The following is a 27446-nucleotide window of genomic DNA, read 5'->3' on the forward strand; positions in this document are numbered from 1 at the left end:
GACGATGCCTGACTCCAAGGGAAATATTCGCAGTGTCCATGTTCAGACGAAGATTAGCATGCCTGGACAGACCTATCTCCAAGTTATCTATCTAACTGTAGATGGAGTAGAATTTCAGATACTCTAACCCTGAAATATCATGGTTCTAGATGATTAAGTACAGTAATCGATATAGTCCGCCTGCCTGTACAATTAGGGACTGGTGATGTTAGAGACATAATTTGAACAACTGAATCAAGAAAGAAATTATAAGAATGAATGGCTAAAAAAATCTCAAGAATTATATTAGAATTTAGAAACTGTGTAAGTTTTTTTATATAGAAAATGTTTATATAAATGTTAGATACATTATTTGTGTATATTTGCTAAAACACCCCCCTTTTATGCTCTTTTGGTTTGCTCTGTTTCCCAATAGAAAGGATATGAAGCCTTTATTTTTTTGAGCTGGAAAGAAACGGAGCAACACAGTTTTGACCTGAGTTTTGATATTAAGTTTATAACTGTTTTTGTTTTGTTGCTTTTGTAATTCTGAATACGTTTTCATTAAAGTTTAAACTTGAACAAAAACCCACGTCAATTCTTCGCCCTCAACAAGAAAATTGCAACTACAAACGTTTCCGCGCTTCATAAAAGGTAAGCCAATGTTTTTCCCCCTCTGCTCTGGTGTGCTGAAGGGGCTGCCGTACAGTGTTGTTTACTGCCTGTGGATGTTTACTTTTACTGTACTGTTATGAATGTTGTACACAATGCTTACATACATCCTATTATTTTGAGAAGAATTATAAAGAGAGTAAACATTTTCGGATTCACACGGCCTCGGATACCGGTCGGGTCTCATTTAAGACCCATGCAGACCTCTACTAAATGGTAGTCCTTCAACTCAGACTTACAAAGTCTCAAAAATCAAAGCGCAGGGAGACACCTGCGACATAAAACCCTCAGTTTTATTGGTTACAATGCTTTAGTCATAACACTTAAAATTAAAAAGGTACTGTAAATGGTTAGAAAACAATCTCAATTGAGCAACAGCAGTGTTGGGGAAACAGTGTAAATCGATGCTGAATCCCATGTTCAATCAATTCATCAGTCTTTATATAGTCAGTCTCCGCATTCTTTCAGAGTTAAAGGATTCTCTGGGTGACATCGCTTGCAGCTTTGAGAGCGCCTTTAAAACCCTCTTTTGCAGTTTCTTAGCCAGACGACTTTTTCTTCTCCTGGATCTCTTTCTCAAGAGTCTTGTCTGTAAAACTATTCATACATACCCCATCCTCTGTTGTACACTTATGATTACTACATGTTTATCTCATTGGTTACATTTAGGTTAAACTTCTTTATTCTACTACATGTACATGTTCTTCTATGGTGTAAAGCAGTTAAATAACTTTTCTCTGTTTTCATGTTTAATATTACAAAGAAACAGCTGTTTGATGAAGCTATTTGCTTATGTTACATACACAAGGTTACTTCATTAAAGCTCAAAACTAATACATTGACGCTATCTTCTGAACGTTCAAATGTACAACATTATAAGCATTACAAACAAGGTACACTATGTCAAACTTATAAGGAATAGTTGTAAGGTTACATATAATGAAAATAAACATAGTAATGTTTAGTATAGCAAAGTATAAAGTAAATAATTCAGAGAAATACATTTTACACAGTACTTAAACAAATTAAAAATAAAAATAAGACATGTTCTTGCATTTATCTAATATCCAAAGTGTGCTTAGGCTATTAGTTTTTTCATTAAAAAAAATACTAGTTTATTTTTTATAAAGATTATAACCATGGTAATATAGAGCTGTCCATGGTCTTACCAGTAGTTTTGGACTTATTATTAGAAATGCCAATCTTAAGCAATAGAAGAGCAATGGTAATCTTTCATAAAGGCAAGTACAATTTAGAACGAATGGGTTTAAAGTCTAGACTTCCATGAATTATGGACAATGTCTCGTGTCCTGCTAAACTCCAAAGAATTTCCAAAGAAATGCATGCAGTAACAGTCTTCAGTACCTTTATCACTTTTTGTTGGGTGTGGGATTTTGGCTAGTGAAAATGCATGCACGACCAAACTGGTTTGATTACACTAGGCTGGGCTCAGAACTCTAAGATCAAACTGGTGCAATCTCCATTTGTGCTGCTATTTGCCAGTTATTATGTAGTTTCTGATCATATAAATTGCATCTTTGTGACTCTGTGAATCTGAATTTCACAGCGTTTATTGGAAAAAGAGTATACCCTGAAAATGATCTTTGCTCAGTATGACAAATTTGGACAACACTTTCTTAGATGAGAGTAGATTACTTGATTAAATGAAACTCTTTCCACTTGAAGTGCAGTGGTATGGCTTCTCTCCAGTATGCACTGTCTCATGGGTTCTCAGATTTTCTGACATCATGAAACACTTTTCACAATGAGAACACTTGAAAGGTTTCTCTTCAGTATGGATTTTCATGTGATCCTGAAGGGTTTTCTTTATTGTGAAACTCTTTCCACACTGAGTGCATGTAAAGGGCCTTTCTCCAGTGTGAATTCTCATGTGTTTCTTAAGGTTTCCTTCTTGTGTGAAACTCTTTCCACACTGAAGGCATGTAAAGGGCCTTTCTCCAGTGTGAATTCTCATGTGTTTCTTAAGGTTTCCTTCTTGTGTGAAACTCTTTCCACACTGAGGGCATGTGAAAGGCTTCTCTCCAGTGTGAATTCTCAGATGCCTCTTTAGATCTGCTTTATTTGTGAAAATCTTTCCACACTGAGGGCATGTGAAAGGCTTCTCTCCAGTGTGAATTCTCATGTGTTCCTTAAGGCTTCCTTTTTGTGTAAAACTCTTTCCACACTGAGTGCATGTGAAAGGCTTCTCTCCAGTGTGGATCTTCATGTGTTCCTTAAGGCTTCCTTTTTGTGTAAAACTATTTCCACACTGAATGCATGTGAAAGGCTTCTTCTCTCCAGTGTGAATTCTTATGTGTTCCTTAAGGCTTCTTTTTTCTGTGAAACTCTTTCCACACTGAGGGCAGGTGAAAGGCTTCTCTCCAGTGTGAATTCTCATGTGTTCCTGAAGGGTTTTATTTATTGTGAAACTCTTTCCACACTGAGTGCATGTGAAAGGCTTCTCTCCAGCGTGAATTATCAGATGCCTCTTTAGAGATGCTTTTTGTGTGAAACTCTTTCCACACTGAGGGCATGTGAAAGGCTTCTCTTCAGTGTGAATTCTCATATGTTTGTTAAGGCTTCCTTTTTGTGTAAAACTCTTTCCACACTGAGTGCATGTGAAAGGCGTCTCTTCAGTGTGGATTCTCAGGTGCCTCTGTAGATCTTTTTTTGTGAATCTCTTTCCACACTGAGGACAGGTGTAAAGCTGCTCCACGGTGTGAATTGTCAGGTGTCTCTTAAGGTTTCCTTCTTGTGTGAAACTCTTTCCACACTGAGTGCATGTGAAAGGTTTCTCTCCAGTGTGAATTCTCATGTGCCTTTGAAGACCTGCTTTTTTTGTGAATCTCTTTCCACAGTGAGGGCAGATGAAAGAATATTTGGCTCTTGTTCTTTGAGTGCTTTTTTGTGAGAAATTCCTTTCACTCTTGAAGCAAATATTAGATTCTTCATCAGTTATTGAATTATTAGATTTAGGATGCTGATGGTGTTTCTGATCTATGTCATTTAGTTCTTGAATTTCCTCTTTCACCTCCATCAGGTCTAAAATGAACAGTAAACAGAAATAGATAAAAGAAACAGAAATGTGAAACAAAACATACAATTGAACTCCAATTTAATGTCTTGAAGCAGCAAAGGCTGCTATCTATTTTATGTTATCTTTAACATGTTGAAGGTTAGTTCTGTCATTCTCGGGTTAATATCACAAAATCTGGTAGATTCTGGTTTTATTTTTTTAACTGTAATTTCACTGCTTCTATAACTGTCAAACTACAGCTGCAAGATCTAGCAAACAGTCTGAAGATTTGTTGCCTTAATGTTCATCAACAGTCATTACGAAGAACCAAAAATGGACACCAACCTATTTGTTCCTCAGTATCTTCAAATTTTATTCTGCATGGTTTTAGATCACTCATGTCTTCACTGTTGCAACAGTATGTCAATAGACTTCAGCTGTTACACTTGGAGTTGTTCCCTCTTTATATGCCACCTTATTCTTCTTTCTTCACCTATAGGATGATGGGAATATTCCAAGCATTTATAAGCTAATTGAAAAGGGTGCGGCTTATTTGAAGGTGTGGATTGTGATTGTTGTGTAATTACACATTGTGGTCTTTTCAATTGTACTTGATTTATATTTGGTATGTGAGTGAAACAATATTTGTTGTATTCTACATGAGAAATTTCAGATCTGTTTGATGTTCTGATCATTTCTTTGACAATATGTTGTACAGTAAATAAAAAAGGTCTCACTTTAAAGTAAAATAAGTTATGATAAGAAAGAAACATCCTTTTTTTAGGCTATGAAATAGTGTTTTAGAAAAAGTGAATTTGTGCAGAGCTTCAAAGTCATGGTCTTTACTCTTAAATTTTTTTTTTCTCCGTATTTTAGTAGTTTAATTGTTCTTCTATGTTATCTCATTTCTATGGACCAATAAGAGGAAATATAAAGAGAACTGCTGATCCATGCCCACGATTTCGCAATCTGTACTCTGTTTATAAACCATACTCACAGAACTGTAAACTGATCCCTTGTTTTAACTAAACGTGCCCATGGTTTTTAAACCGTACGCTCAATTTTGCAATCTGTACCCACAGATTCATAAACTATACCTAGGGTTTTGCAATCCGTACCCACGGCAATCACACTCTCCTGACTTCCAGTGCTTGTTCACCAAGGGCGGCGCCAAAAACTCGCTTGTCAGAGACAGTACTCAGCGCTTGCTATCTGGAGGCGGCTCGCAGCACTTGCTTTACGAAGGTGGCGAGAGTTAAGAGAAGGAAGAGAGGGGTCCCTGCTTCATTGGTTTTGGAAATTCCAGTCATTGAGGCCCCTTCATTCCATTGGTCCAAGTCTTGATGGTCACAGACTCGGTACTCCTAGCCTCTGTGGCCCAAGAGATTCCATTCCTGGTTTGGTGCCTATGAGCTCTGAGCCCTCTGAGTCCTTGGCTACCTTGACCATGACCCCCTAGGGGAGGTCACAGTGTATCAAGTCAGAGATTATTTAGCAGAGATGGGCCACTTTTATTTAAATGGCATACCAAATTGGGGAGAAAAGGGGAGAAAAAAATAATAATAATAATTTATGGGAGAAATTGGAACGCTCAACCAAGAAGCTCTGAACACCAAACGGTCAACGGATATAGAAAGTTAAAAGAGCCAATCACCTTTTATATCCAGAGATCACCTGTCAATCAACTCTATAACACGCAAGCACATTAGCTATACAAGCTGGGAAAATTGCGTTTTTCAGCGTAATATGAGGTAATTAATCAAAATTTCTCATAACAGTACTGTCAGATTTTTTTTATTGCTGATTGGAAATATGTTTTTATCATAACCTTGATGATTTAGAAATTTTGGTCTTTCTCCATTCAAGTAGATAGGAGCTGCACTGTCATGACTGGAAATAGCCTCCCGAGAGCTTTCCAAAGATGGCCGACAGTGGACATACCATTAGGTTGGGCTTTCTTTTTTTTTTAAAACATACAACAGAAACTTTGACATGTTAACTGAGGATGTAACTATTACTTTAAATGTATTTTTCTCTCCAGACAAGTGAATGACCAATTTTCCTGTCCGAAAGACAAGCACATGATAATTCTTAATTTCGAGCCCTGTAACTTTTTCCCTAAGCATCATTTGAATTTTAAAATGTACACACTAATTATAAGTTTTGACTCAAACTAAAGCATAAAGCTTGCAGTGCCTCTTCAGTGCAGCTGCCCATTGAGATGATGTAACATACATGATTAAATTAGATTATCAGTGTGTGTAAGGGGTGTAAACATTCACTCATCTCACAATTCGGTTCACGATAATGAGCTCACGGTTTGGTTTGGTTCAGTTCACGGTTCTTTAAACTAAGCCTAAATCAAGAAAAGTTAAGATTGAAAGTTTTTTAGTATTATTATATTATAAAGACATATGCAAAACAGTTCCTTTCCTGTAAAATTTGGCTAAAACTATTGTTCTTAAAAGTGTTAAATAATCCATCAGTGATGAACAGGGACTAAAATAAGCCTACAACAGGGCAACAGTGACACCAAATGGAAATATTAGATAATTCTGCTTACTGGAAATACGGAATCATGTTATATACTGTACATATACTGCTTACCCAATGTCACTGATGACATACATTTAAAATATTTTTTATTAAAAAAAATAAATAAAAAAAATATATATTGTCACTGATTACATCTAAATATTATTTTCAAAAATACATATTCAATGGTAGTAATAATAATTCACTGATGAAATCAAATCAGACATGACATAAGGATTAAATTGCCCCATAGCTTTATTATGCACAACATTCAGCATTATAAATAGTAGATTAGTATACATTTGAAGTCAGAAGTTTACATACACTAAGGTTTATGTCATTAAAGCTAATTTTTTTAAGCACTCCACAGATTTCATATTAGCAAACTATAGTTTTGACAAGTCATTTAGGACATCTACTTTGTGCATGACATGAGTAATTTTTCCAATAACTGTTTACAGACAGATTGTTTCACTTTTAATTGACTAAATCACAATTCCAGTGTGTCAGAAGTTTACATACACTAAGTTAACTGTGCCTTTAAGCAGCTTGGAAAATTCCAGAAAATGATGTCAAGCCTTTGGGCAATTGGAGGTTTACCTGTGGATGTTTTTTAAGGCCTACCTTCAAACAGAGTGCCTCTTTGCTTGACACCATGGAAAAATCCAAAGAGATCAGCCTTGTGGACCTCCACAAGTCTGGTTCATCCTTGGGAACAATTTCCAAATGCCTAAAGGTACCACGTTCATCAGTACAAACAATAGTACGCAAGTATAAACACCAAGGGACCACGCAGCCATCATGCTGCTCAGGAAGGAGACACATTCTGTCTCCTTGAGGTGAATGTAGTTTGGTGCGAAAAATGCAAATCAATCCCAGAACAACAGCAAAGGACCTTGTGAAGATGCTGGAGAAAACAGGTAGACAAGTATCTATATCCACAGTAAAACGAGTCCTATATCGACATAACCTGAAAGGCTGCTTAGCTAGGAAGAAGCCACTGCTCCAAAAACACCATAAAAAAGCCAGACTACAGATTGCAAGTGTACATGGGGACAAAGATCTTACTTTTTGGAGAAATGTCCTCTGATCTGATGAAACCAAAATTGAAACGTTTGGCTATAATGACCATTGTTATTTTTGGAGGAAAAAAGGGTGAGGCTTGCAAGCCGAAGAACACCATCCCAATCGTAAAACATGGGGGTGGCAGCATCATGTTGTGGGGGTGCTTTGCTGCAGGAGAGACTGGTGCACTTCACAAAATAGATGGCATCATGAGGAAGGAAAATCATGCGGATATATTGAAGCAAAATCTCAAGACATCAGCCAGGAAGTTATAGCTTGGTCACAAATGGGTCTTCCAAATGGACAATGTCCCCAAGCATACCTCCAAAATTGTGGCAAAATGGTTTAAGGACAACAAAGTATTGGAGTGGCCATCACAAAGCCCTGACCTCAATCTGATAGAAAATTTGTGGGCATAACTGAAAAAGCATGTGCGAGTAAGGAGGCCTACAAACCTGACTCAGTTATACCAATTCTGTCTGGAGGAATGGGCCAAAATTCTAGCAACTTACTGTGAGAAGCTTGTGGAAGGACACCCAAAACTTCTGACCCAAGTTAAACAATTTAGAGGCAATGCTACCAAATACTAACAAAGTGTATGTCAACTTCTGACCCACTGGGAATGTGATGAAAGAAATAAAAGCTGAAATAAACAATTCTCTCTAGTATTATTCTGACATTTCACATTCTTAAAATAAAGTAGTGATCCTAACTGACCTAAGACAGGGAATGTTTTCTACGATTAAATGTCAGTAATTGTGAAAAACTGAGTTTAAATGTATTTGGCTAAGGTGTATGTAAACTTCTGACTTCAACTATAGATAGTGGTCGACCGATATGGGTTTTTTAATGGCCGATGCTGATATCCAGACAGCAGGGGGCCGATAGGCCACTACAATGCCGATATATCACACAATTTACAGTGCATCTGGGAAGTATTCACAGCGCTTCACTTTTTCCACATTTTGTTATGTTACAGTCTTATTCCAAAATGGATTAAATTCATTATTTTCCTCAAAATTCTACAAACAATACCCCATAATGACAATGAGAAAGACGTTTGTTTGAAATCTTTGCAAATTTATTACAAATAAAAAACTAAAAAAAGTCACATGTACATAAGTATTCACAGCCTTTGCTCAATACTTTGTTGAAGCACCTTTGGCACCAATTACAGCCTCAAGTCTTTTTGAGTATGATGCTACAAGCTTGGCACACCTATTTTTGGGCAGTTTCTCCCATTCTTCTTTGCAGGGCCTCTCAAGCTCCATCAGGTTGGATGGGGAGCATCGGTGCACAGCCACTTTCAGATCTCTCCAGAGATGTTCAATCGGGTTCAAGTCTGGGCTCTGGCTGGGCCACTCAAGGACATTCACAGAGTTGTCCCGGAGCCACTCCTTTGTTATCTTGGCTGTGTGCTTAGGGTCGTTGTCCTGTTGGAAGATGAACTTCACCCCAGTCTGAGGTCTAGAGCGCTCTGGAGCAGGTTTTCATCAAGGATGTCTCTGTACATTGCTGCATTCATCTTTCCCTCGATCCTGACTAGTCTCCCAGTTCCTGCCACTGAAAAACATCCCCACAGCATGATGCTGCCACCACCATGCTTCACTGTAGGGATGGTATTGGCCAGGTGATGAGTGGTGCCTGGTTTCCTCCAGACATGACGCTTGCCATTCAGGCCAAAGAGACCAGAGAATTTTGTTTCTCATGGTCTGAGAGTCCTTCAGGTGCCTTTTGGCAAACTCTAGGCGGGCTGTCATGTGCCATTTACGGAGGAGTGGCTTCCGTCTGGCCACTCTACCATACAGGCCTGATAGGTGGAGTGCTGCAGAGATGGTTGTTCTTCTGGAAGGTTCTCGTCTCTCCACAGAGAAACGCTGGAGCTCTGTCAGAGTGACCATCAGGTTCTTGGTCACCTCCCTGAATAAGGCCCTTCTCCCCCGATCGCTCAGTTTGGCCGGGCGGCCAGCTTTAGGAAGAGTCCTGGTGGTTCCAAACTTCTTCCATTTACGGATGATGGAGGCCACTGTGCTCATTGGGACCTTCAATGCTGCAGAAATTTTTCTGTACCCTTCCCCAGATCTGTGCCTTGATACAATCCTTTCTCAGAGGTCTGCAGACAATTCCTTGGACTTCGTGGCTTGGTTTGTGCTCTGATATGCACTGTTAACTGTGGGACCTTATATAGACAGGTGTGCGCCTTTCCAAATCATGTCCAGTCAACTGAATTTACCACAGGTAGACTCCAATCAAGTTGTAGAAACATCTCAAGGATGATCAGTGGAAACAGGATGCACCTGAGCTCAATTTTGAGTGTCATGGCAAAGGCTGTGAATACTTATGTACATGTAATTTTTTTTTTTTTTCGTTTTTTTTTTTTTAATAAATTTGCAAAGATTTCAAACAAACTTCTTTCACGTTGTCATTATGGGGTATTGTTTGTAGAATTTTGAGGAAAATAATGAATTTAATCCATTTTGGAGTAAGGCTGTAACATAACAAAATGTGGAACAAGTGCTGTGAATACTTTCCAGATGCACTGTAATATAGTAAATAACAAACATAATTATTTAGCACTATATTTACTCAATTGTATTGTATTTTAAAAGGTAGATGCCCTTCCGGCTGCACCTGCTGGCAGGTTTTCCCCACCTTCCTCGAGACCTGGGAAGGAGACAAGGGGAGGGAAAAGGGGAGAGGGAAAGAGCGAGGCAGAGCGACAGTGAGAGAAAGAGAGGAGAGAGAGAAAAAAAATTGCTCACCGGTTCCCAGACACGCGGTTCCCAGACAAAATTGCTCACCAGTCCTCGACCACTCTTCCACCTTCTGGCGGACGACAGCCGCTCCTCCCCAGGCGGACAGCAGCGAGATCTCCGACCCCTGGTGGATGGAACGCCCCTCAGCGTTCTGGCGGCCAGTAGCGAGCCCCTCCTCCCCTCACAGACAGCAGCCGTTCCTCCGTCCCGTCTGTGTTCTGGCGGCCGGTAGTGAGCCCTTCCGCCCCTGGCAGCGGCTCCACCACTCCAGGCGGCCAGCAGCGAGCCCCTCCTCCCCTCGCGGACGGCGGACATTCCTCTGCATCCAGGCGGCCAGCAGCGACTCCTCCGTCCCACAGCGGACGGCTGCGTCTGCTCCTTTGGCGGACGGCAGTGGCAAGGACTCCACAACAGTGCATCCCTCCTCCTTCCCGGGTTTCGGCACCAATTTAGCAGGGGGGATTAAAATTGAAAAGGAAGAGGCGGGAGCCGGATGAACCAATAAAGTAATATTTAATGAAAACTTGGCACCACTACATCATAAATTAATAAACCGGAAAAATGTCACAAAAGACAAAGAAGCTTGGAAAAATGGCGTACCAGGTACAGCTAAAATTTTACTGTAAGTACACACGAAGACACACTGAAGAAGGTCCATAAAGATCTCGTACATGTATGTGTAAGCTTTCTTTTCCATTTTCCCCGATTGGACAGTTATTTCCTTTTAAAGCCATGTGTCACCAGAGTAACGAACAGTTTAAACTCTTTATTTAGCGCAGCGGTTGATTGACAGATAAGGAGTTGCGCTTTGCTGCGTCTCGGACAGTGTTTACGGCGTTTCAAATGCATTTTTGACTACCTCCATATGTGTTTTTTGTGATTCAATCACAAAAGGTTTTGCACCCTATTTACACCTGTATATAGTGTTGATCACTTGTCATCGAATCATCTGAATCACATCCTAATACCAGCTGGAAACGGGGTCTAAATGACCGCTGCCTACATTAGGGAATGCTACAGAACAACTTCCGGTGGAATTTCAGTTTCCCCAGTAAGACCCCCAGGCATAAGATATATCATGAGAGTTCAAGAGTTAAAAGTCTGATCGCTTCGGTGAAGACGTTGTCATGAAGTCGACTGGTGCGGGTCCTTGTGTGCAATGAAGCGATTTCCATTTGTATGCCCGCATTATGTAGGCTCAAGACGTTGTGCATATTGGACAAAACAGACGCTAATTTTAATCATAATAAAAAAGTCCCATCTCCACAATGCGTATGGTCATATTTTTGAGCCGCGATGTTTAGTGCCACAATAAACCGTTACACCCCTAATGTGTGTGGTTGCTAGGTTTGAAAAACAGGGTATCTGCAGGTCTGGGCAATTAAAATGTTTAATATCTTAAAATTAAAAAGGTATTAAAGATTTAATCGGTTTTGGGTGAGAACAGACCAAAACTCCTTTTTCACTGTACACCTTGTCATTGTACTCTCTAGGCACGATCGTGATTTCAAGCTTGATTATACATCCTGGTGCTTGATGCATGCGCAGAGCGTTCGATGGCGTTATAGGTAGTGTAAATGAGCTTGAAATAATGATTGCCAAGGAGACTGCTGATGTCAAGATTAACAGTGGAAAGGAATAACATTTCAGCACATTCTTATCTAAAACCCATTGGATCGCTTCAAAAGACATTAATTAAACCACTGGAGTTGTATGGATTACTTTATGCTGCCTTTATGTGCTTTTTGAAGATTAACAGTTCTGGTCACCATCAACTTGCATTGTATGAACCTACAGAGCTGAAATATTCTTCTAAATATCTTAATTTGTGTTCAGCAGAAGAAAGAAAGTCCAACACATCTGGGATGACATGAGGGTGAGTAAATGATGAGAGAATTTACATTTTTAGGTGGAAAAGCCCTTTAATTTCTACAAACACATCTTTTATATTATTAATAATGAATAATAAATATAATAAAAATGTAATATGTTATCTCACTATATTTCATGTATATTTTCATTTTATGGACCATGATTGAAGAACATTTCATCTCCCAGAAAGCTCTAATTTGTTCAATATATTAAACAATCAATAGATTCGCGTTTTGAAATAATAACTCAATAATTTATGTCATAAGATGTGTCTCGGACTAATGAAATTGTGTTACTGTGTTGAATTTCTTTGAATTCAACTTCCTGTGTGTGTGTAATCCAATTCATTTGAAATTCCAACTCATGAGTTGAAAGAGAGTCAGTTTTGGATTTTGCAGTTATTTATGTTGGTGTTACTCACAGTTTGTCCTCCTGCAGCTCACAGTCCATATCTGTGAACATTATCAGCTCTAATCGTGTGTGTTCAATGTGAATCAGATGTTCAAACTGACACACTCTTCAATACTCTCTACTGACATCACACTCTTGAATAATGACAGTAATGATGAGCATCTTTATATGAGTAAATATATGTTGTTGTTATTATTATGGCTACAGAGGGGTTTTCCAGAAAGCAGGTTAAGCAACTTATCCGGGTAAGTTTACTCCGAGTAAGCGGATAACCTCAACTTTCTGTTCCAAAAACAAAGGTCATTTCAGGGTATGTTAGTAGCCAGTTTACTCTACTTACTGGGTGCGAGTAGATTATGTTCCAGAGTTAGTTCATTTCAGACAGATATCATTCAGAGATTGTTAGCGCACACGTGCGCTTTTAACAGCGACGCAGTGGCCGTGGAAGCTCAGATTACGCACACGATTAGACTTTTAAAGCAATGTTACAGTAAACCGCAATCTTTACCTCACGAATCTTCTTTATTCCGGCATTTCCAGTCTCACACAACACAGATTTGCATTCAAAAGTGAACAAATTGTGTACATTGTGTTTTTCTTTCAACGGGAAGTTTTTAATACTGTAATATTTTTAACGTAGAATACATTGGAAAGGCCTCCACACTCTTCACCGTAAAGAAAGGGCTTTATGTATTTATAGTTAGCCCATCTAATAAACACGTTTTATTCTACACATTTCATAGAATACAATTATTACAGTACCCACATTCTTCTGACAGTTGCTTCAGTCAATTCACATATCATGTTATTTATAACATTACATAGTATCGATATGCAGGTAATGTCTGCCAATTCGAAGCTTCAGCAAATAATCAATCATTCTTCTTCTTCACTAACTAGATAATGTGATCACAGACCACAGATATAGCATAGAGATCTTATTTCATATCACTTGAATTCATGTACTGTACTTATAAATGCACACATTTCCAGACTTGATCGTTGTACTCTATTATCTGAAAATATAAATGAGACATGCTGTCATTTAGAGTCACCCACAGTGCCCTCGTTTAGCTGGTGGTGAAGCGATTCAATGAAAAGATGTCTTTCTGATGCTCAGTCTCCTCTACTCCATTAGAAGCTGTACGTGGTCCTTTAATCTGCCTTTCAGTACTGACCTTTTACAACTAGGAAGAGATGAGAGTTACTTTTCTCTCTAATATTGAGATCATTAACATATATAATGTGTAATCAAGACACATGATCTTCAGTTGTAACAACATAATTTCATTCAGTAGCGAGTTGTTGGAGGCCGATGGACCCTCTACACGAGACTGCACAGCCATTGTCTTTTAGGGGACAAGACAACAAACAAGTTTGATTGCCACACCAGATAAGAAAAGGATATAATGGACATACATCTCCCATCATTGTCCACCTCTGTTACAGCAGATCTTACGAATCATCACGCGTGTCCTACTGACAAACATTACATTCAATCTATGAAAAAGGATGCGAACTGTGGGAGATCCTACAATTAAAAGAGGGTGTATTAAGACAATGTCACCATCAGCAACTGTGGGAAATTAAAGGTGATGTGATTCTAAGTTTTCCAAATGTTAAACTGGGAACATCAAATGGAAATGCATAGAGTAAAATAAAATTAGCATGCACAGAATATGGTAAATACAAGTGGAATTCATCTTAAAATAAAATATATAGTAAACCTATAAACCTAATGGTATTATCATAATGTTAATAGAATATGCACGTTAATGCTTATAATGAAGTTCAGTGCAAACAAATAAAGGTCGACCTATTAAACATTAATGCAGGCGAGAGAGGTCTAATATTATAGCTGAATTAAACTTGTACATATACAGTATAACTTTATAGTTTTATTAATAAAAAATTCACGCAGTGATTCAGTATACTTTCTGTCAAGTCCTGAACCGATGCAGCTCCTGTCGCTATTAGGAGTGAAGATGAAGTAATGCTCATTTACAGTCATTAAAACTTCATGTTCTGCATCACTGAAATATTAATAAGTCTCTTTCCGTTGTGACGATTGTGAGAATCACCATGAACGCGCACAAACTCCGAGTTTCAAACTCACGGCTGAGTGAACGAATCCCGCGAGTAAACACGTTTTGGGTCAATCAACCGAGAGTTCAGGGTTTATGTCACGCTAAGTTAACCTTGCTTTCTGGAATACCCCTCTTGTGTTCATCAGACAATAATAAAACAAACAGTTTATGAAGGTTTCTCTCTTACCGCTCGGTCGGTGAGTTGTTAAAGCTCAAAGACGCGTTAACATGTGAACTAATGTTTAAAAAAGTATTATTTGACGATTCATTGAGATAAATTCATCCGTTTCATCTAAACAACAGTCTGCAGGAGCTCGAGTGTCGTCTTCTTCTTCGTGCTGTTTATTGACGGTTGGCAAACCAACTATTGTCTCATTAGCGACACCAGCTGGACTGGCGTGTGGAGCGACAACGTTGAATTGTGACCAATATAAACAAACAATATTAATTACCTACCTACAAAATAAAAAATCCTTTATATAACACAACAGAGCTTTATCAATTCCTGATTGCTTAGGAACATTTTGCATGGGATTCTGCACTGATAGTCTAGCAATACCCAATGATCTTAATTCTTCTTTTGGCTGATATCTTTCTCTCTCATATGCTTTGCAGCTTAATAGCACATGTTCAATAGCCTCTGAAAGACCGACACCCGCCACATCCAGCACTGTGCTCTCCTCCACAGTTACAGCCTTTGGGTTTTACCCCTTGCCCACACTTCCCATACTCATGTTCTCCGTCACACCTTGTGTAAAGGGAGCCAGCTGGTACACGATAGCTGTGCGGTATGTGTAAACCTCACTCCCCCGGCATCACGAGGCACACGGATGACTGACGCTAGAGGCTGTAGAGCCATGCTGGAGATATCAGTTCGGATCCCGTTTGGAGCAGGACCGGTTTCACTTGCACACCATTGCTTCTCTCTACATACAGCTGCTACAGGTCCATATTTTTGACATTTATAGCATCCAAGCGTTGGTGGACCACATGGCCAAACCATATAGCTGACGAAACCAAGAAACACATCTATCTGGCAGTTTCTTCTCGTCAAAATGCACCATTATAGAGAGGCTTTCCAACTATGTATTATTTCCGGTACATTTCAACCATCTAACATCACCTTCGCCCGTTATACCTCTCTTGATCCTATCTCTTAGTTGTTAGCATTTGGGGATTATTCAGAGCTCATATTATAAAGTTCCACCATCATTGTGATTTGTATGTTGTGTGTACAGATCACATGTATTGCAAAGCGCCATGCAGCAAGTCAGTTTCAAAACTAAAGTTAATGAAATTAGCGAATTAATGAAAACATTGACTTGACGTATTCATGGGGGCACTTCAGCCACGTCGTGGCCCTAGGCAGTCACCTAAAATCGCAGATAGGACGGGCCGGTCCTGGCGTCTCCATTCGCAGATGCCCTTGAAAACTGACACCATGACTTGACACGCTTCATCTAACGCCAGGTTCACACATTTGTGAGCGGTCAGGTTGGATGTTCACATTGGCTCTGCCGCGAGAAACAGCAGCGCCTCTGCACAGAAAAGAGGCCTATGGGGTCCTATGCCAAATTCTCTCTTTATTATGGTCATAAGCTGAGGTTAGTGCTGCTTCAAGACAACAGCAGGCAGTCACATGCACTTCATCAGCACACTTGGGTGCGATTGGTTAATGTTGTGTCTATACTACACACAAAAAAAAAAAAAAAAAAAAAAAGCCTGGCAGTTTAATTCTTTCCTTAAGTTAACTTGCATGCAGACATAAATTGTATTATAGGTCTGAATAATTGGTGTCTTTTCAATAACCTCCTGATTATTTTAGCGTTGTACTGCACCCAGAGCTGCTGAGCCACATGGCAAAAATAGTTTCAGCATTGAGCCCATCCGCTCACTGCCACGTCGCCTCATGTTTGCAGTGGGAATGGTGTAGCGTTAAATTACGAGTAGGCAAAACAGAAACTTAGTGTACTCTATATTCATAGAGAATGCGAGTAGGCTGAAGAATTATTTTTTACCAAATTCACCGAGGTGATATTTTAACTGCATGATTTAAATCCACTTAATACAACATGTAGGTTATGACAATTTGGTCAGATGAGGGTTCTGTGCGAAATAATTGGTAGCCCTAGAATCAGCTATGGAGAGAAAATGAGTCTCAACCTCACGCAAATGCATACAGAGTTGCACGTGTGTTCAATGATCCAAACTCGCAACAGAATGCGCAAGCTTGTCGTTTTTCCTATAACGGAAAAATACACGCCAGGATCCAGGAAATCCACACACCAACAGGACGAACAGCCCTGCATCCATTTCATTAAAGCAAAGTGGGCCAGGAAAGAAAAGGACCAGACCAAGTGAGCAATTCCGCAACAAGCACTTGTTAATGTTGGTCTAACAAAAGAGGCAACAAAAGACTGATGTATACTTTAATTTTTTTATTTAAGCCATGCATCCTGTAGCCAGTACTGAAGCACAATTATGGGCAGGGAGATGTGTATACAGTCTCAAACTGATCACCTGAAATAGAAACAGGAAATAAGACTCTTCAAACAGACAAGAGCACAGCCCAAAATCACATTGAGAAAACGCATACTTGTTTGATAGTAGTCATAAACTCGGACTACAGCTGGCTTGAGATTTTTCACTGCTAGAACTGCTTTCAGCTGGAGCGCATAAGTCATAGGGACACTTTTAGAAACCTGCAAGACAGGATAAACATGTACGTACTGCATGTAGCATTTTAATGTGGCTGGTAGGGTTAATATCCAGTATACACGTCTCACCTCTTTCAGATACACTAGGACGCGATCATCTTCAGTATCAACACGCTCCACTAGTGGGGCATACGCATTGGGTGGAGCACCAAGCTGTGGAAAGGACCCATCATGCATAGTTACATAAGTAGCTTCCAGCATCTTGGGATTTGTCACCTTAAAAGAACACCAACCGTTGAGGTGTCTGCCGTGAAGCCTGACAGAAGTTTAATGTCCACTACAACCATGTTGGTACTTCCTTTTGGTCCATTGTATCTGAAGACACACACCAAGTTCAGAAATGTTCCAGTCACATTACAGAGATTTATGCAAGTTAAAGCAGATCTTACTTCACAGTGAAGCTGAGCAGGAGTTTGTCTCCAAGGGGTCTGCATTCTCCCTTCACTTTAGTTTCAACACTCAAGGTTTTGGTGGTTTGAACAGGTGGTGGGATGTTGTAGAACATTGCAACCTACGAGTGAAAGTCCCAATTATCCTTGAGCTTGACATGCAAGAGACAGACATAGCAGCCAAAACATACAGACCTGCACAGACACGCATGCAGAACCAGTCACTTTAACACTGTATTTGCCGGGAACATTCTTCAGCGGCTTCTCCTGATACAGCAGCCGGTTGTCTCGATTCACATCAAAGTTATAAACTTCTCCTCCTGCGGAGGACTGTACAATAACTGTACTGGAGCCCTCGGAGCTGAACACTGCAGCCGCGTACAAGGAGAGAGCCTGAAGAGCCACCACCGTGTCCTGATAACCACCAACATGGGTAAAACTGCATTCATATAGACATGGAAGTTAAACGGAATATGGTGCACTTGTTGGGTAGTTTGCAGAACCTGGGTGGAAGAGAAGCCTCCATAGGGATTCTGTTGAGCCACAAGCCAGTTGACAATCCTGTTAGCATAGCCCAGATTAGCTGCAGAGAGGGGGTTTACAGCAAGAACAGCTAGCAGCACATAGGAGCTGATCTCCACTGCCAGAGTGTCACCAGATACAGTCTGAGACCAATGGAGACGTCCTCCTTCAGGAGGAGAGAGGGAGAGAAACGTCAAGACACCAAAAACAGAAATGGACTGAGAAATCTCACATTAAATGTCTAGTATATGGTTTACCATCAGTAATAGCAACATTGTCCAAGGCATTTAAAAGCTGTAATCGAGTGTTGGTCTCTCCAGCCAGACCGAACGTGTAGGCAAGCAGAGCAGTGGCGTAGGTGTTTCCCAGGTTCCCAACGACAGACCTCAAGCATGACAAAGCGCTGGTGACAACAGGATCCTGGAACAACGCAAACAAATGACACTACAGCCAAAACTGGATTGCCAATAGCTTGTGCAAATGCAACCCCTTGGCGTTTTTACCGTTGCTGGGATGTCTAGTTCAAGCAGTGATGCAGTGATGTAGGCAGTCATGGTCACATTATCACCAACCCCACCCTTGAACACATGAAAATAAAATTCAGAAAGAACCATCTCAGACCTCATGACCAAGTTACGGTTTGTGCAAAGAAACACCTTCATGGCATTGTGGTACAGAATTCCCTGTTGCATGAAACAGCCATCTGAACCCTGCTTGCTCATCAGCCAATCCTTTGCGCTCTGAATGACATGTGGATCAATGAAGATGAATTTCTGTGCTTCGCCAAAAGACCTCAGGACAAAGGCAGTCAACCTGGCAGAGAAAGTTCCCAGAGAAACTGCATTTACAAACCAGTTTATCCACTGGTGACAAAGAGGACACTTCTGCATCAATGAAACCCACCATGTATTGGACTCATCGTAACCAAATGTGCTGAAGGAACCGTCACTGTGCCTGTAGTTCAGTTGTCTTTGGTACCCTGTTTAGGTCAGAAACCCAGTACATGGGCAATGTGTTCAGAGACTCAGGTGGACATTGAAATTTGATAGGTCCATTCGGTTAGCATACCACTCTCAAGGTAGCCAGTGGCTCGTTCTCGGATGGCTGCGGTCAGTTGCCGAGTGAATTTCAGATACTGCAGGATGTAAATATTGGGAGAAAGAACAGCTATATTCTGTTCTCCACAGCCATATGGCATCTGTAATAGTCCATCAAGATTCTTCAAAGCACGGCCCATTATATCCCCTACAACAGGAAAACAAACATGTTAAAGCTAAAACCCATACCTGGAGGTATCAGCTAAACTTTTTGGTTCTCATTAAACAGTTTACCAATGACCGAAACAGAGCATTTGGCTGATCCCTGGATCACATTTGCAGGAAGCATCAGCACCACCTCTTCTAAAAGAGGGCTTCCTGCCAAGCAGAGTGCAAGAGACTGAAAACAAATTGATCAGAGCACTAGGCTAACATTTAACTGTACATTTGGGAGGGGGAAAAAACAAAACAAAAAAAAACCCCCCACTAACCCTTTGGGCACAGTAACCAACTCTGGGTCTTTATCCTCTCAACTCCTTCAGCCTACAAAAAGCATTAAAAACCAAATTCCTCAGTAAAAAAGTACCAGCAACTCAAACTCCAGAAAGTTGGTTAACACATGCTGACCAGTACAAGTAGACTTTGAGTCACTATGTCAATGCGTCCTCTTGCTGGCACGCTCACAACCTCATTGCCACACGTAGTCCGGGACTGCTCAGCCTGTGCACTGACGGTCACATTTAGAGCTCCTGTAAATGAGGACATCAGCAAACCTCACAAGACCAGACAAAAAAAAAATAAAAATATATATTGATCCAAAACAGACCAAGAACAGAAGCCGTGAGAACCCATTTGAAGGTTTTTCTCCCATTGGTGCAGAGACATGAATACGGATCACTAGACACCAGTTTAAGAGTGTAGCCCGATGATGGAGCTGGAGTTACTCGTACCTGCCAGAGAACAGCATTAGTGCACATTTTCCGACGAGGTGATGCCTTATGCAAAAATAAACAAACCCTGACCATGATGCACTTGGACTGATAGTTGAAGACAGTGGCCTTCAGCTCAAAAAACTCGCCACGGATGATGGAGTAAGGCAGGGAAAGCTCCAAGAAGAAGGGCTGGAACACAGTCAACAGAGCAGGAGGTGCCAGACCGAGACCATTGGAGGACAGACAGAATGCCTCAGTCTCCCATGTGGTGATTGTGTCAGGAACCTTGACGGGAATCTTTGCCGATCCAGTGCCCCTGTGAAGAAATGACAGGTTGACAAAGGCATTTAGGATATGAAAGTACTGTGGGCAAATGGCTTTCTGGTGTCAACCATTGACATTTACAGGAGATAATCCCAACTAACCCCACATCAGCAAGTTGCCAGATCCACGTTTCTGGAAAGAATGTCCTGAAGGTCAGGTCAAAAGAGGAACTGCTCTCATCTGCTCCTTGCATGGCACCCACCAGGGCACCCATGGCAGTTTCACCCCTCTTAAAACTCACAACTGAAACAGAGGAGCAATAAACACATCTAGTAGTGCTTGCATATTGATGCACTTTAGGATGGGAACTACAAAAGAGGCATAATTGTGTTCATGACAAGTAGAAACGGCACACTCCGGAACTAACAGCGCAATAGACCATTACGGAGCAAATAGTTGCAAAGTATATCATCTAAAGAAATTGGAAGAGCTTTTTTTTTTTTAAAAAAATGGGAAGTAATTTTTTTTTACAGAATGCCAGACAACTGCATGGACCTACATCCGTTGTGATAATAATTCAGGCCCCTATACATCAGGCACTCCGGTTCTCGGACAGGCAAATTTGTAGCAATCTTCAACCCCACACTCTGCCAGAGCAACAAGACAGACACAAAGTCAATGTGATTCATTTAGGGGATTCTTCATTAAGCATTACAGTGCTCACAATAAACTACAAGTCAGGAGTACTTTACCTTGAAGGCGTCGTAGGCTTTGTCTGTAGGAACAGCTCGACGGGGTCTAACAATCAGGCACTCCCGTTCATCCTCCACAACATATGGGTAATCTGACGGTGATCGCATCGGGAGTAAATTGAACACCTGGGACCATAAGAGCACATCCAGGTCAAAGAGACACTAATATACCCAGTGCGTTTATTAAACCCCAAAAGACTAAAAATTTGCATTTGAAATAAACTAGGACCAAGTAATAGAGATGGAGCACAAATGTTCCAACAGGAACTTCACCAATTGCACATGGGTACCGTTTCAGCATTCAAACGTCTTCCTGGCTCCAAGATTCGGATGCTCTGATCTATTGCACTGAGGCCACACAGTGATCCTGGCTGAGCAGAGAGTGTCAAAACATTTCCCTCACCAGGAACAGCCATAACAGGGGAGAACTGCAGGGACACCTGCAACAAAACAAAAACCACAGCTCACACACACACACGTCACTCGTCCCATCATAAAGGCGTTAAAGTGCTCTTCAAACCTGGTTTTTTAAACACATTTCAGTGTCAAATGTTGCACTGCCAGCAACTACATTCTCACTGGGAAGAACACAGAATGCCAGAATCTGCACTGCTGGAGCCAAATCGACAACAATTGACAGCTTGAACGATACGGTGCCACTGGTTATGGAACCAGAAGTCCTCACATCAACTTTCTCAAATCCATGTAGTATTATCACTCCTCTGGACAACACCTGACAAGTCAAACCAGTGCATCAGTGCAGACCAACAGAATTTTAAGACATCCACTACAAAACGGATATACTCACCATGTAGGTAATGTTGGTGTTGTAGTTACCAGACTCCCCAACAAAAGAATATTTGATAGTCACCGTAAACTCAGCACCACATTTCAATGGCTGCACGAGCTTCATTATAGCAATTTCACTGAATGTTGGCGTGTAGGGAGTAGCAGGTTGGAAGAGACTAACGGTCTTTCTGTCTGTGGTAAAGTATGGTGTTTTGTAACCATAAGACTCCTCAGGAGTTGCACTTGCCTGGGGAACAATGAATGGAATTGGTTCCTTGCAAGTCAAAGTCCTCAATTTAATTCAGTGTACTCAATGAACAATCATACCACCAGATTAACATCAGCATTAGGAAGACTAGCTGTATTGAGGGAGAACGTGGCCAGTCCATTTTGGTTTGTAGTGAGATTCAACAACAGTTTGGGTGGCCAGCTGGAACTCTCCAGGAGATAGACCTTGCGTGCAATTGGGGTCCCATTGAAGTTAGATGCAGAGATCTGTTAGGATAGAAAGAGGTTGGCAAGATGCATCCAATGTGAAGTGCTGAACTGAAGAATTTAAAAATTGTATGTACCTTTCCCTTTATGGTTGATCCAGGTTCAAAATACTCAGGCATGTCCACAAACGTGACACTGCCAATTTCAAACGTAAGGGATACAGTTACAGATTTTGTGACGACAATGTCTGAGAAAAAAGGTAAACCCCACAAACATTAACGCACAGAACAAACTTGCAGCAGCCTACTTTTGTTCAGATCAGAATATAGCTCACCAGTTCCCTCTTCAGTGAGGTTCACATTAATGACAAAATAATCTTGCAGACGGTCCTCAAATTTGGTGTTGAAAAACACTGACATATTGAAGGTATGGGAGGCACAGCCAGTGTCATTCATCTTGTAGCAGAACACAAAAGGTCAGTCAAGTCAACCAGATGCAGAAGAAGAAACTCCACTGTACTCACACACCTTCATGGTTTTATTCAGGCACAGAGGGGTCACCTCAGGAACCGAAATGAATTCAAAAGGCTTACGACAAACTTCAATCCATGTTTGACCAGGTACAGGTTGCCCATATGTGTATCTGGGAAACGGTACAATGACGTGTCACTCACCAACGACAAGAGGATTGGGAAGGTTAAGAAAAAAGGCTTCACTTACTTGCCACAAACCTCAACTTTCAGTCCCACATCTCCAACACTACACATCTGTGGTGCTCTCACGGTAACGTCAAACTTGGGTAAAACTACACCAGAAACAAAGTGCTTACTCAAGATCTGAAGTTACCCATTCTGATCGTTTTAACCCTTTAACTCACCGTATTCTTTCACCTCAAAAACCTGCAAAATCATTCTTTCACCAATAAAAGCCTTCAGTGCGTACATCCCTAGCCGAGCCTCTGGGTTTAACTCATGAGAAAGTGTCAATATCCACCTTGTGGAGGAAACATTTGTCCACTGACCAATTCGGTTACTCTGACTGTCCTATTAGAAACAAGACAGCACAGAAAGACGGAGCAAAAAGCACAAAAAAACCCACCACAACATCTCAAGACTTGAACAGGAGCAAATTCTCACCTCCACCACCACCACACTATACTGTAAAACAAAAACAAAGAGGCATTTAAATCCACACACTCCAATATGATTGAATATTTGCATAACTGTGCTACTGCATCAAAAAACAAGTTCCATTTTAAAACAGTTTTCTTGCTCAATATGGTCAAAGAAAGATCAGGCCTAACCATTTGATCGAGAGGCACAAACTTGCCATCCACGGTAACGACTCTGAAATTCACTGTAAAATGAGAAACATTACACGCTTTAATATGAAAGCGTGCGGTAACTGGGTCAATACTGATATTCATCCCAGGGTCATTCACCCATTTGTCCTGGATTATAGATGGGTTTGTCTGTTTGGATGAAGGTCAAAGGTAGGGAAGGTCTGAACAGGACTTTCCTTTCTTCAGTCATTTTGAAAGCCCTCCCTTGAATCACCACCTTCACTTTCTGCACAGATTCTACCCCTACTTGAGGAGCCTGTAGTAGAGAAAGGTTTCGTTAAGGTACAACAAACCAGAAGGTAAAATTGCACACAGCTACACATTCACATGACGGACCCGGAAGTTATAGCAGCGCTGAAAGTCGGTTGCAGATCTCTGCTGTACAAGTTCAGTTATCACATTTCTCTCATTAAAGAGAGAAATGGTCATCGTGAGACTCTCGTTGGGTTTGAGAAGGCCTGCACACAACTTGGCCTCAGATCCTGACTCAATCACTGCAGGAAACGTCACCATGAAAAATCTGTCCAAATATACAAAACACAAGTCTGTCAGAGTCTCAGAAACCATTATGGAGTCAGTATGCATTCAGAAATAAACATGTGACTGAGCTTACACTATTAGCACAGAACAGACAACAGGGAGCTAAAGCCCTTTTTAATGGTACTTACGGCCCTGATCTTTGTCCATTAACAGCAAAGAGGAACAAGGCTAAAATGAGCCTTTTCCAAACACAAATCTCCTTTACAGCCATGGAGACAGATCATCCAAGACTCAACACAAATCAACCCTCCCTTTCAGAAATACTAAAAAAGAAAGAAAGCCTGTACTACTTTTCTCATTCATCTACACTGATATTTAAACACTTTTCTTCATTATGGGGAGGAGTTAATCAAGCTTGTTAAATTGATTTATCGCTAGAGCATTTTCTTCACTCACCTTGCCCCAATGGAAACATCCTTTGGCTGGAGCTACAACCCTTCAAAGTTGGTGTTATTTGGCAAGTAGACATGATTAACACTGATTGAACGTTGCGGGAGTTCGAGAAGCGCTACAGCTGGAGATGGGAGAGATGCCGAATCTGGCATCAGAAACATAAACAGAAATTTTTGGGTGAGTGATGAGAGAAAGAAACCACTGCATGAGATCTGTAACTTTTTGTTTCCAGGGGTGTGGTATCTGGGACTTTTTCAAAAGCTGATCTAGTGCAATTAAGAAGAATATTAAATGATCAAAAAGCAAGAGTATTCGTGATTGAGAGAATGAATAAACAGACTGTCAAATAATGGAAATATATGTCACCGACACTTACTAATACTTTTGAAGACCTCAAAGGACTTAGCTGAAATGTATTTCACAAACTAGGAGTGTAAAAACAGGGCTTCAATTCCTAATGACTGGCTAAGCCAGTATGTAGCTTCCATAAAGGGTAATGCTGTAACCCATTCATTTTAAAGGATATTGGAAGACTTTTGGCAACAGTGTTGATGAATTTCAGTAGTTTGGGGTGGACTGTGAAAAAAGTAACAAAGTTTATTGGCTGACAAGTGTTGCTATCAGCCCTACTGAGCCAGTGCCAAGAACACCACATTTCCAATGGCAAAAGTTGATGTCCGGTTAGGGCTTATGATTACGATTATGACAAAAATCTTGAGTTTTAGATTTTTTTTCCCTTGGTTGTTAGTTTTGATTTACAGAACTGAAGAACTGTCACGGCCCAGTCACCTTGTCCGGTTGAGGTTCTACCTGACTGGACCAGGGCAGTATCAGCCGGCCTTTGTGTTTTGTGTTCCCCCTTTCCGGTGATGTCATGGTTCTGTCAGCCAGTCAGGTTGGGCTTTGTCTGACAAGAACCATGACATCATCGTCCCCTGTCTGTCTTGTGTTTCGTGTTCGTGTTTAATGTGGGCGAGATTTGCCGCCGTGTGCCCTCCGTTGATGTCACGTTCATGGCACCTTGCCAAGTTGGGTGTTACGCCTGTGCAGGACCGGGGCATCATCGTTCCCTTCTCTGTTTCTGTCAAAGCGTGTATACGTTTTGCCTTTATGTGTTTCAGGGCTCGCTGGCATGCTGAATCAGTTTTTCCATGGGAATGCTGATTATTACAACCTTCAGCTGCGAGCAACACCTGCCCCGCGTTTGTGTCTCTTATTTAAACCCCGCGTGTGTCATGTCCAATTTCGGATTATTGTCTACTGTCATTCTGACTGTTTCTGTTTGCTGTTGTGTGTTTGTGACCGTGATTGTGAGTGTCATGATTCACTGTTGTTTTGCCTCGTGTTTAGCCTCTGTCTTCTGTCTTCCCTGGACTACATTCCCCATAATTCACTGCCCTCATCACTGCCAGCTGTTCCCAATTGTTCTCACCTGTTTTTCATTACCTCATTAATCCTTGTGTATATAATGCCCTGATGTCTGCTCAGTCTTGGTCAGTTGTTGTGTTTTTATTTTTTCCAATCAAGAGTCAACAATATAGTAGTATAGAAGCTAGTACAGATCAAAGAGACTGACAAGGAAAGGTGTTTTCTTAACAATTAAATCGTAAATGTCATTATTGTGGACCGGCTAAATGCTGATGAAGAGATGTGTTTTCAGCTGGTTCATGAATGTTGAGATCGTATCAGCAGATTGTGTAAAGGTTGGAAGCTCAATCCACCACAGCTGAACGGAGAGCGTGAACGCTAGTGAAATAGACATTGTGCTGGAACCACCAGGTTACGCTCGTTCATTGACTACAGAGAGTGGCCACATAGACCTGGAGGAGAGAGCTCCGTGAATACACTTCCATTTGTCAGACAAACTCTATTTTAAAGGTTGAATGGACTAATGTAGAAAGTATTCACATTTGTGTAAATTAGCAAATAAAAATGGTTGCATAACTGAAAGATGTTGCACTTGTGCCTCAACAGGACATGTAACCCATGAAACTCACCATGAATTCGCCTCATTCTAACCAAATGTGCTGTATGAACCATCACTGTGCTTCTAATTCAAGTCTTTTCTATCCTTTTTAGGTCAATAACAAAAACCAGCCCATGGACAATTGGTTCAGGAAGCATATAAGATGGACATAAAATAATATTAAATTCCATCTTTAGAAGGTCCATTTTATTGTCCATTCAACTCTGAAGGTAGCCTGTGGCTTGCTCTCAGATGGCTTTGGTCAGATGCTCAATGATTGCACAGCGTAAATATTAGTGTTTGTAGCCTGCGAGCCTGCTAAGCATTCTTTAATTTTTAGTGCAGTTCATTGCAAATCTACTGCCTGCATCCATTTTCCCCACATTTTTGCTAAACTTTTACTTTTTATTTTGATTCTAATGCATGCACACATTGTACCCTGCACATTTTCAAGGACCACTGCATCAACCTCAAAACCTTGCGGCTAAGGAACTTCAAAAAACAACTGCAGTATGTCATCATCACTGGTTAACGTCACTTGCACTGAATGCCACATGTTTACTATAGCTTCATCCATCAGCACTGAGGGATTCACATGTGATAAATGTAAGGCAACAGCTAGGCTGACGGACAAGTTTGCAGAGTTAGAATCACGCATCCGAATGCTATTAGAGGCATTCGGAAGTGAGGAAAAAAAGCTGTCGGGTACTGTTTTGGATGTGGTTAGAGTGTGCATGACTCACTACCCTTCGGTTTTGGGAGTGGAGCGCGAATGGAAGAGTACAAAATTAGAGGTGTTTCAAGGAGCATGGAAGCATTGTGTCTTTAGAGACAGATAGGCTCTGCCAGGTCAGCATGTTTTCGCAAACTCATAGAAAATAACCAGAACAGTTCTAGGTATTTAGTACAGTGGCTAGATTCACAAGGAACAAAGCTTTGGTTTAGGTCCTATTTATCCGATCGCAACCACTTTGAT

At 40.8% G+C, this 27446-nt stretch overlaps 2 protein-coding genes across 4 annotated transcripts; both read right to left on the reverse strand.

Moving 5' to 3' along the window:
- Positions 1–926: 926 nt before the first annotated feature.
- On the reverse strand, positions 927–14726 carry LOC127439499 (gastrula zinc finger protein XlCGF57.1-like). 3 transcript variants are annotated; one of them, XM_051695680.1, is made up of 4 exons: positions 14581–14726; positions 12317–12440; positions 4013–4160; positions 927–3693 (listed from the first exon to the last, which is right to left on the reverse strand). In XM_051695680.1, exons 3-4 carry the CDS (start codon positions 4065–4067, stop codon positions 2312–2314), a joined length of 1437 nt encoding a protein of 478 aa, XP_051551640.1. In that variant the 5' UTR covers positions 4068–4160; positions 12317–12440; positions 14581–14726; the 3' UTR covers positions 927–2311. The 3 variants fall into 3 exon arrangements, with proteins under 3 accessions (XP_051551640.1, XP_051551638.1, XP_051551639.1); XM_051695678.1 differs by lacking the exon at positions 12317–12440; XM_051695679.1 differs by lacking the exons at positions 12317–12440; positions 14581–14726 and having other exon boundaries at positions 4013–8237.
- A 2146-nt stretch (positions 14727–16872) lies between these two features.
- Positions 16873–24322, reverse strand: LOC127439496 (alpha-2-macroglobulin-like protein 1). The gene is made up of 34 exons (XM_051695676.1): positions 24240–24322; positions 23908–24091; positions 23671–23827; positions 23533–23585; positions 23366–23386; positions 23107–23272; positions 22950–23034; positions 22758–22872; positions 22565–22685; positions 22368–22477; positions 22123–22290; positions 21815–22042; positions 21527–21739; positions 21297–21446; positions 21007–21132; positions 20786–20901; positions 20416–20550; positions 20081–20306; positions 19885–20008; positions 19686–19807; positions 19550–19601; positions 19353–19436; positions 19090–19266; positions 18925–19000; positions 18678–18834; positions 18525–18599; positions 18279–18441; positions 18003–18187; positions 17695–17913; positions 17500–17621; positions 17344–17425; positions 17180–17263; positions 16990–17095; positions 16873–16913 (listed from the first exon to the last, which is right to left on the reverse strand). The coding sequence occupies exons 1-34, from the start codon at positions 24320–24322 to the stop codon at positions 16873–16875; spliced, it is 4326 nt and encodes a 1441-aa protein (XP_051551636.1).
- Positions 24323–27446: the final 3124 nt, after the last annotated feature.

The sequence above is a fragment of the Myxocyprinus asiaticus genome, unplaced genomic scaffold (assembly GCF_019703515.2).
Source record: "Myxocyprinus asiaticus isolate MX2 ecotype Aquarium Trade unplaced genomic scaffold, UBuf_Myxa_2 HiC_scaffold_64, whole genome shotgun sequence".
Lineage (NCBI taxonomy): Eukaryota > Metazoa > Chordata > Actinopteri > Cypriniformes > Catostomidae > Myxocyprinus > Myxocyprinus asiaticus.

Bases quoted from the DNA above. Each gene is read 5' to 3' on its own strand.
- LOC127439496 (XM_051695676.1), bottom strand. From the start codon at position 24,322: ATGGCTGTAAAGGAGATTTGTGTTTGGAAAAGGCTCATTTTAGCCTTG. The intron at 22,043-22,122 runs GTATGATTGTTC...ATTGTTCCCCAG, and splicing joins ATGCTGATGTTAATCTGGTG to GCAAGTGCAACTCCTGAGGA. The intron at 20,902-21,006 runs GTAAAGTACTCC...TTGCTCTGGCAG, and splicing joins AAGCCTACGACGCCTTCAAG to AGTGTGGGGTTGAAGATTGC.
- LOC127439499 (XM_051695678.1), bottom strand. From the start codon at position 4,067: ATGAGTGATCTAAAACCATGCAGAATAAAATTTGAAGATACTGAGGAA. The intron at 3,694-4,012 runs GTTGGTGTCCAT...TGTTCATTTTAG, and splicing joins AGATACTGAGGAACAAATAG to ACCTGATGGAGGTGAAAGAG.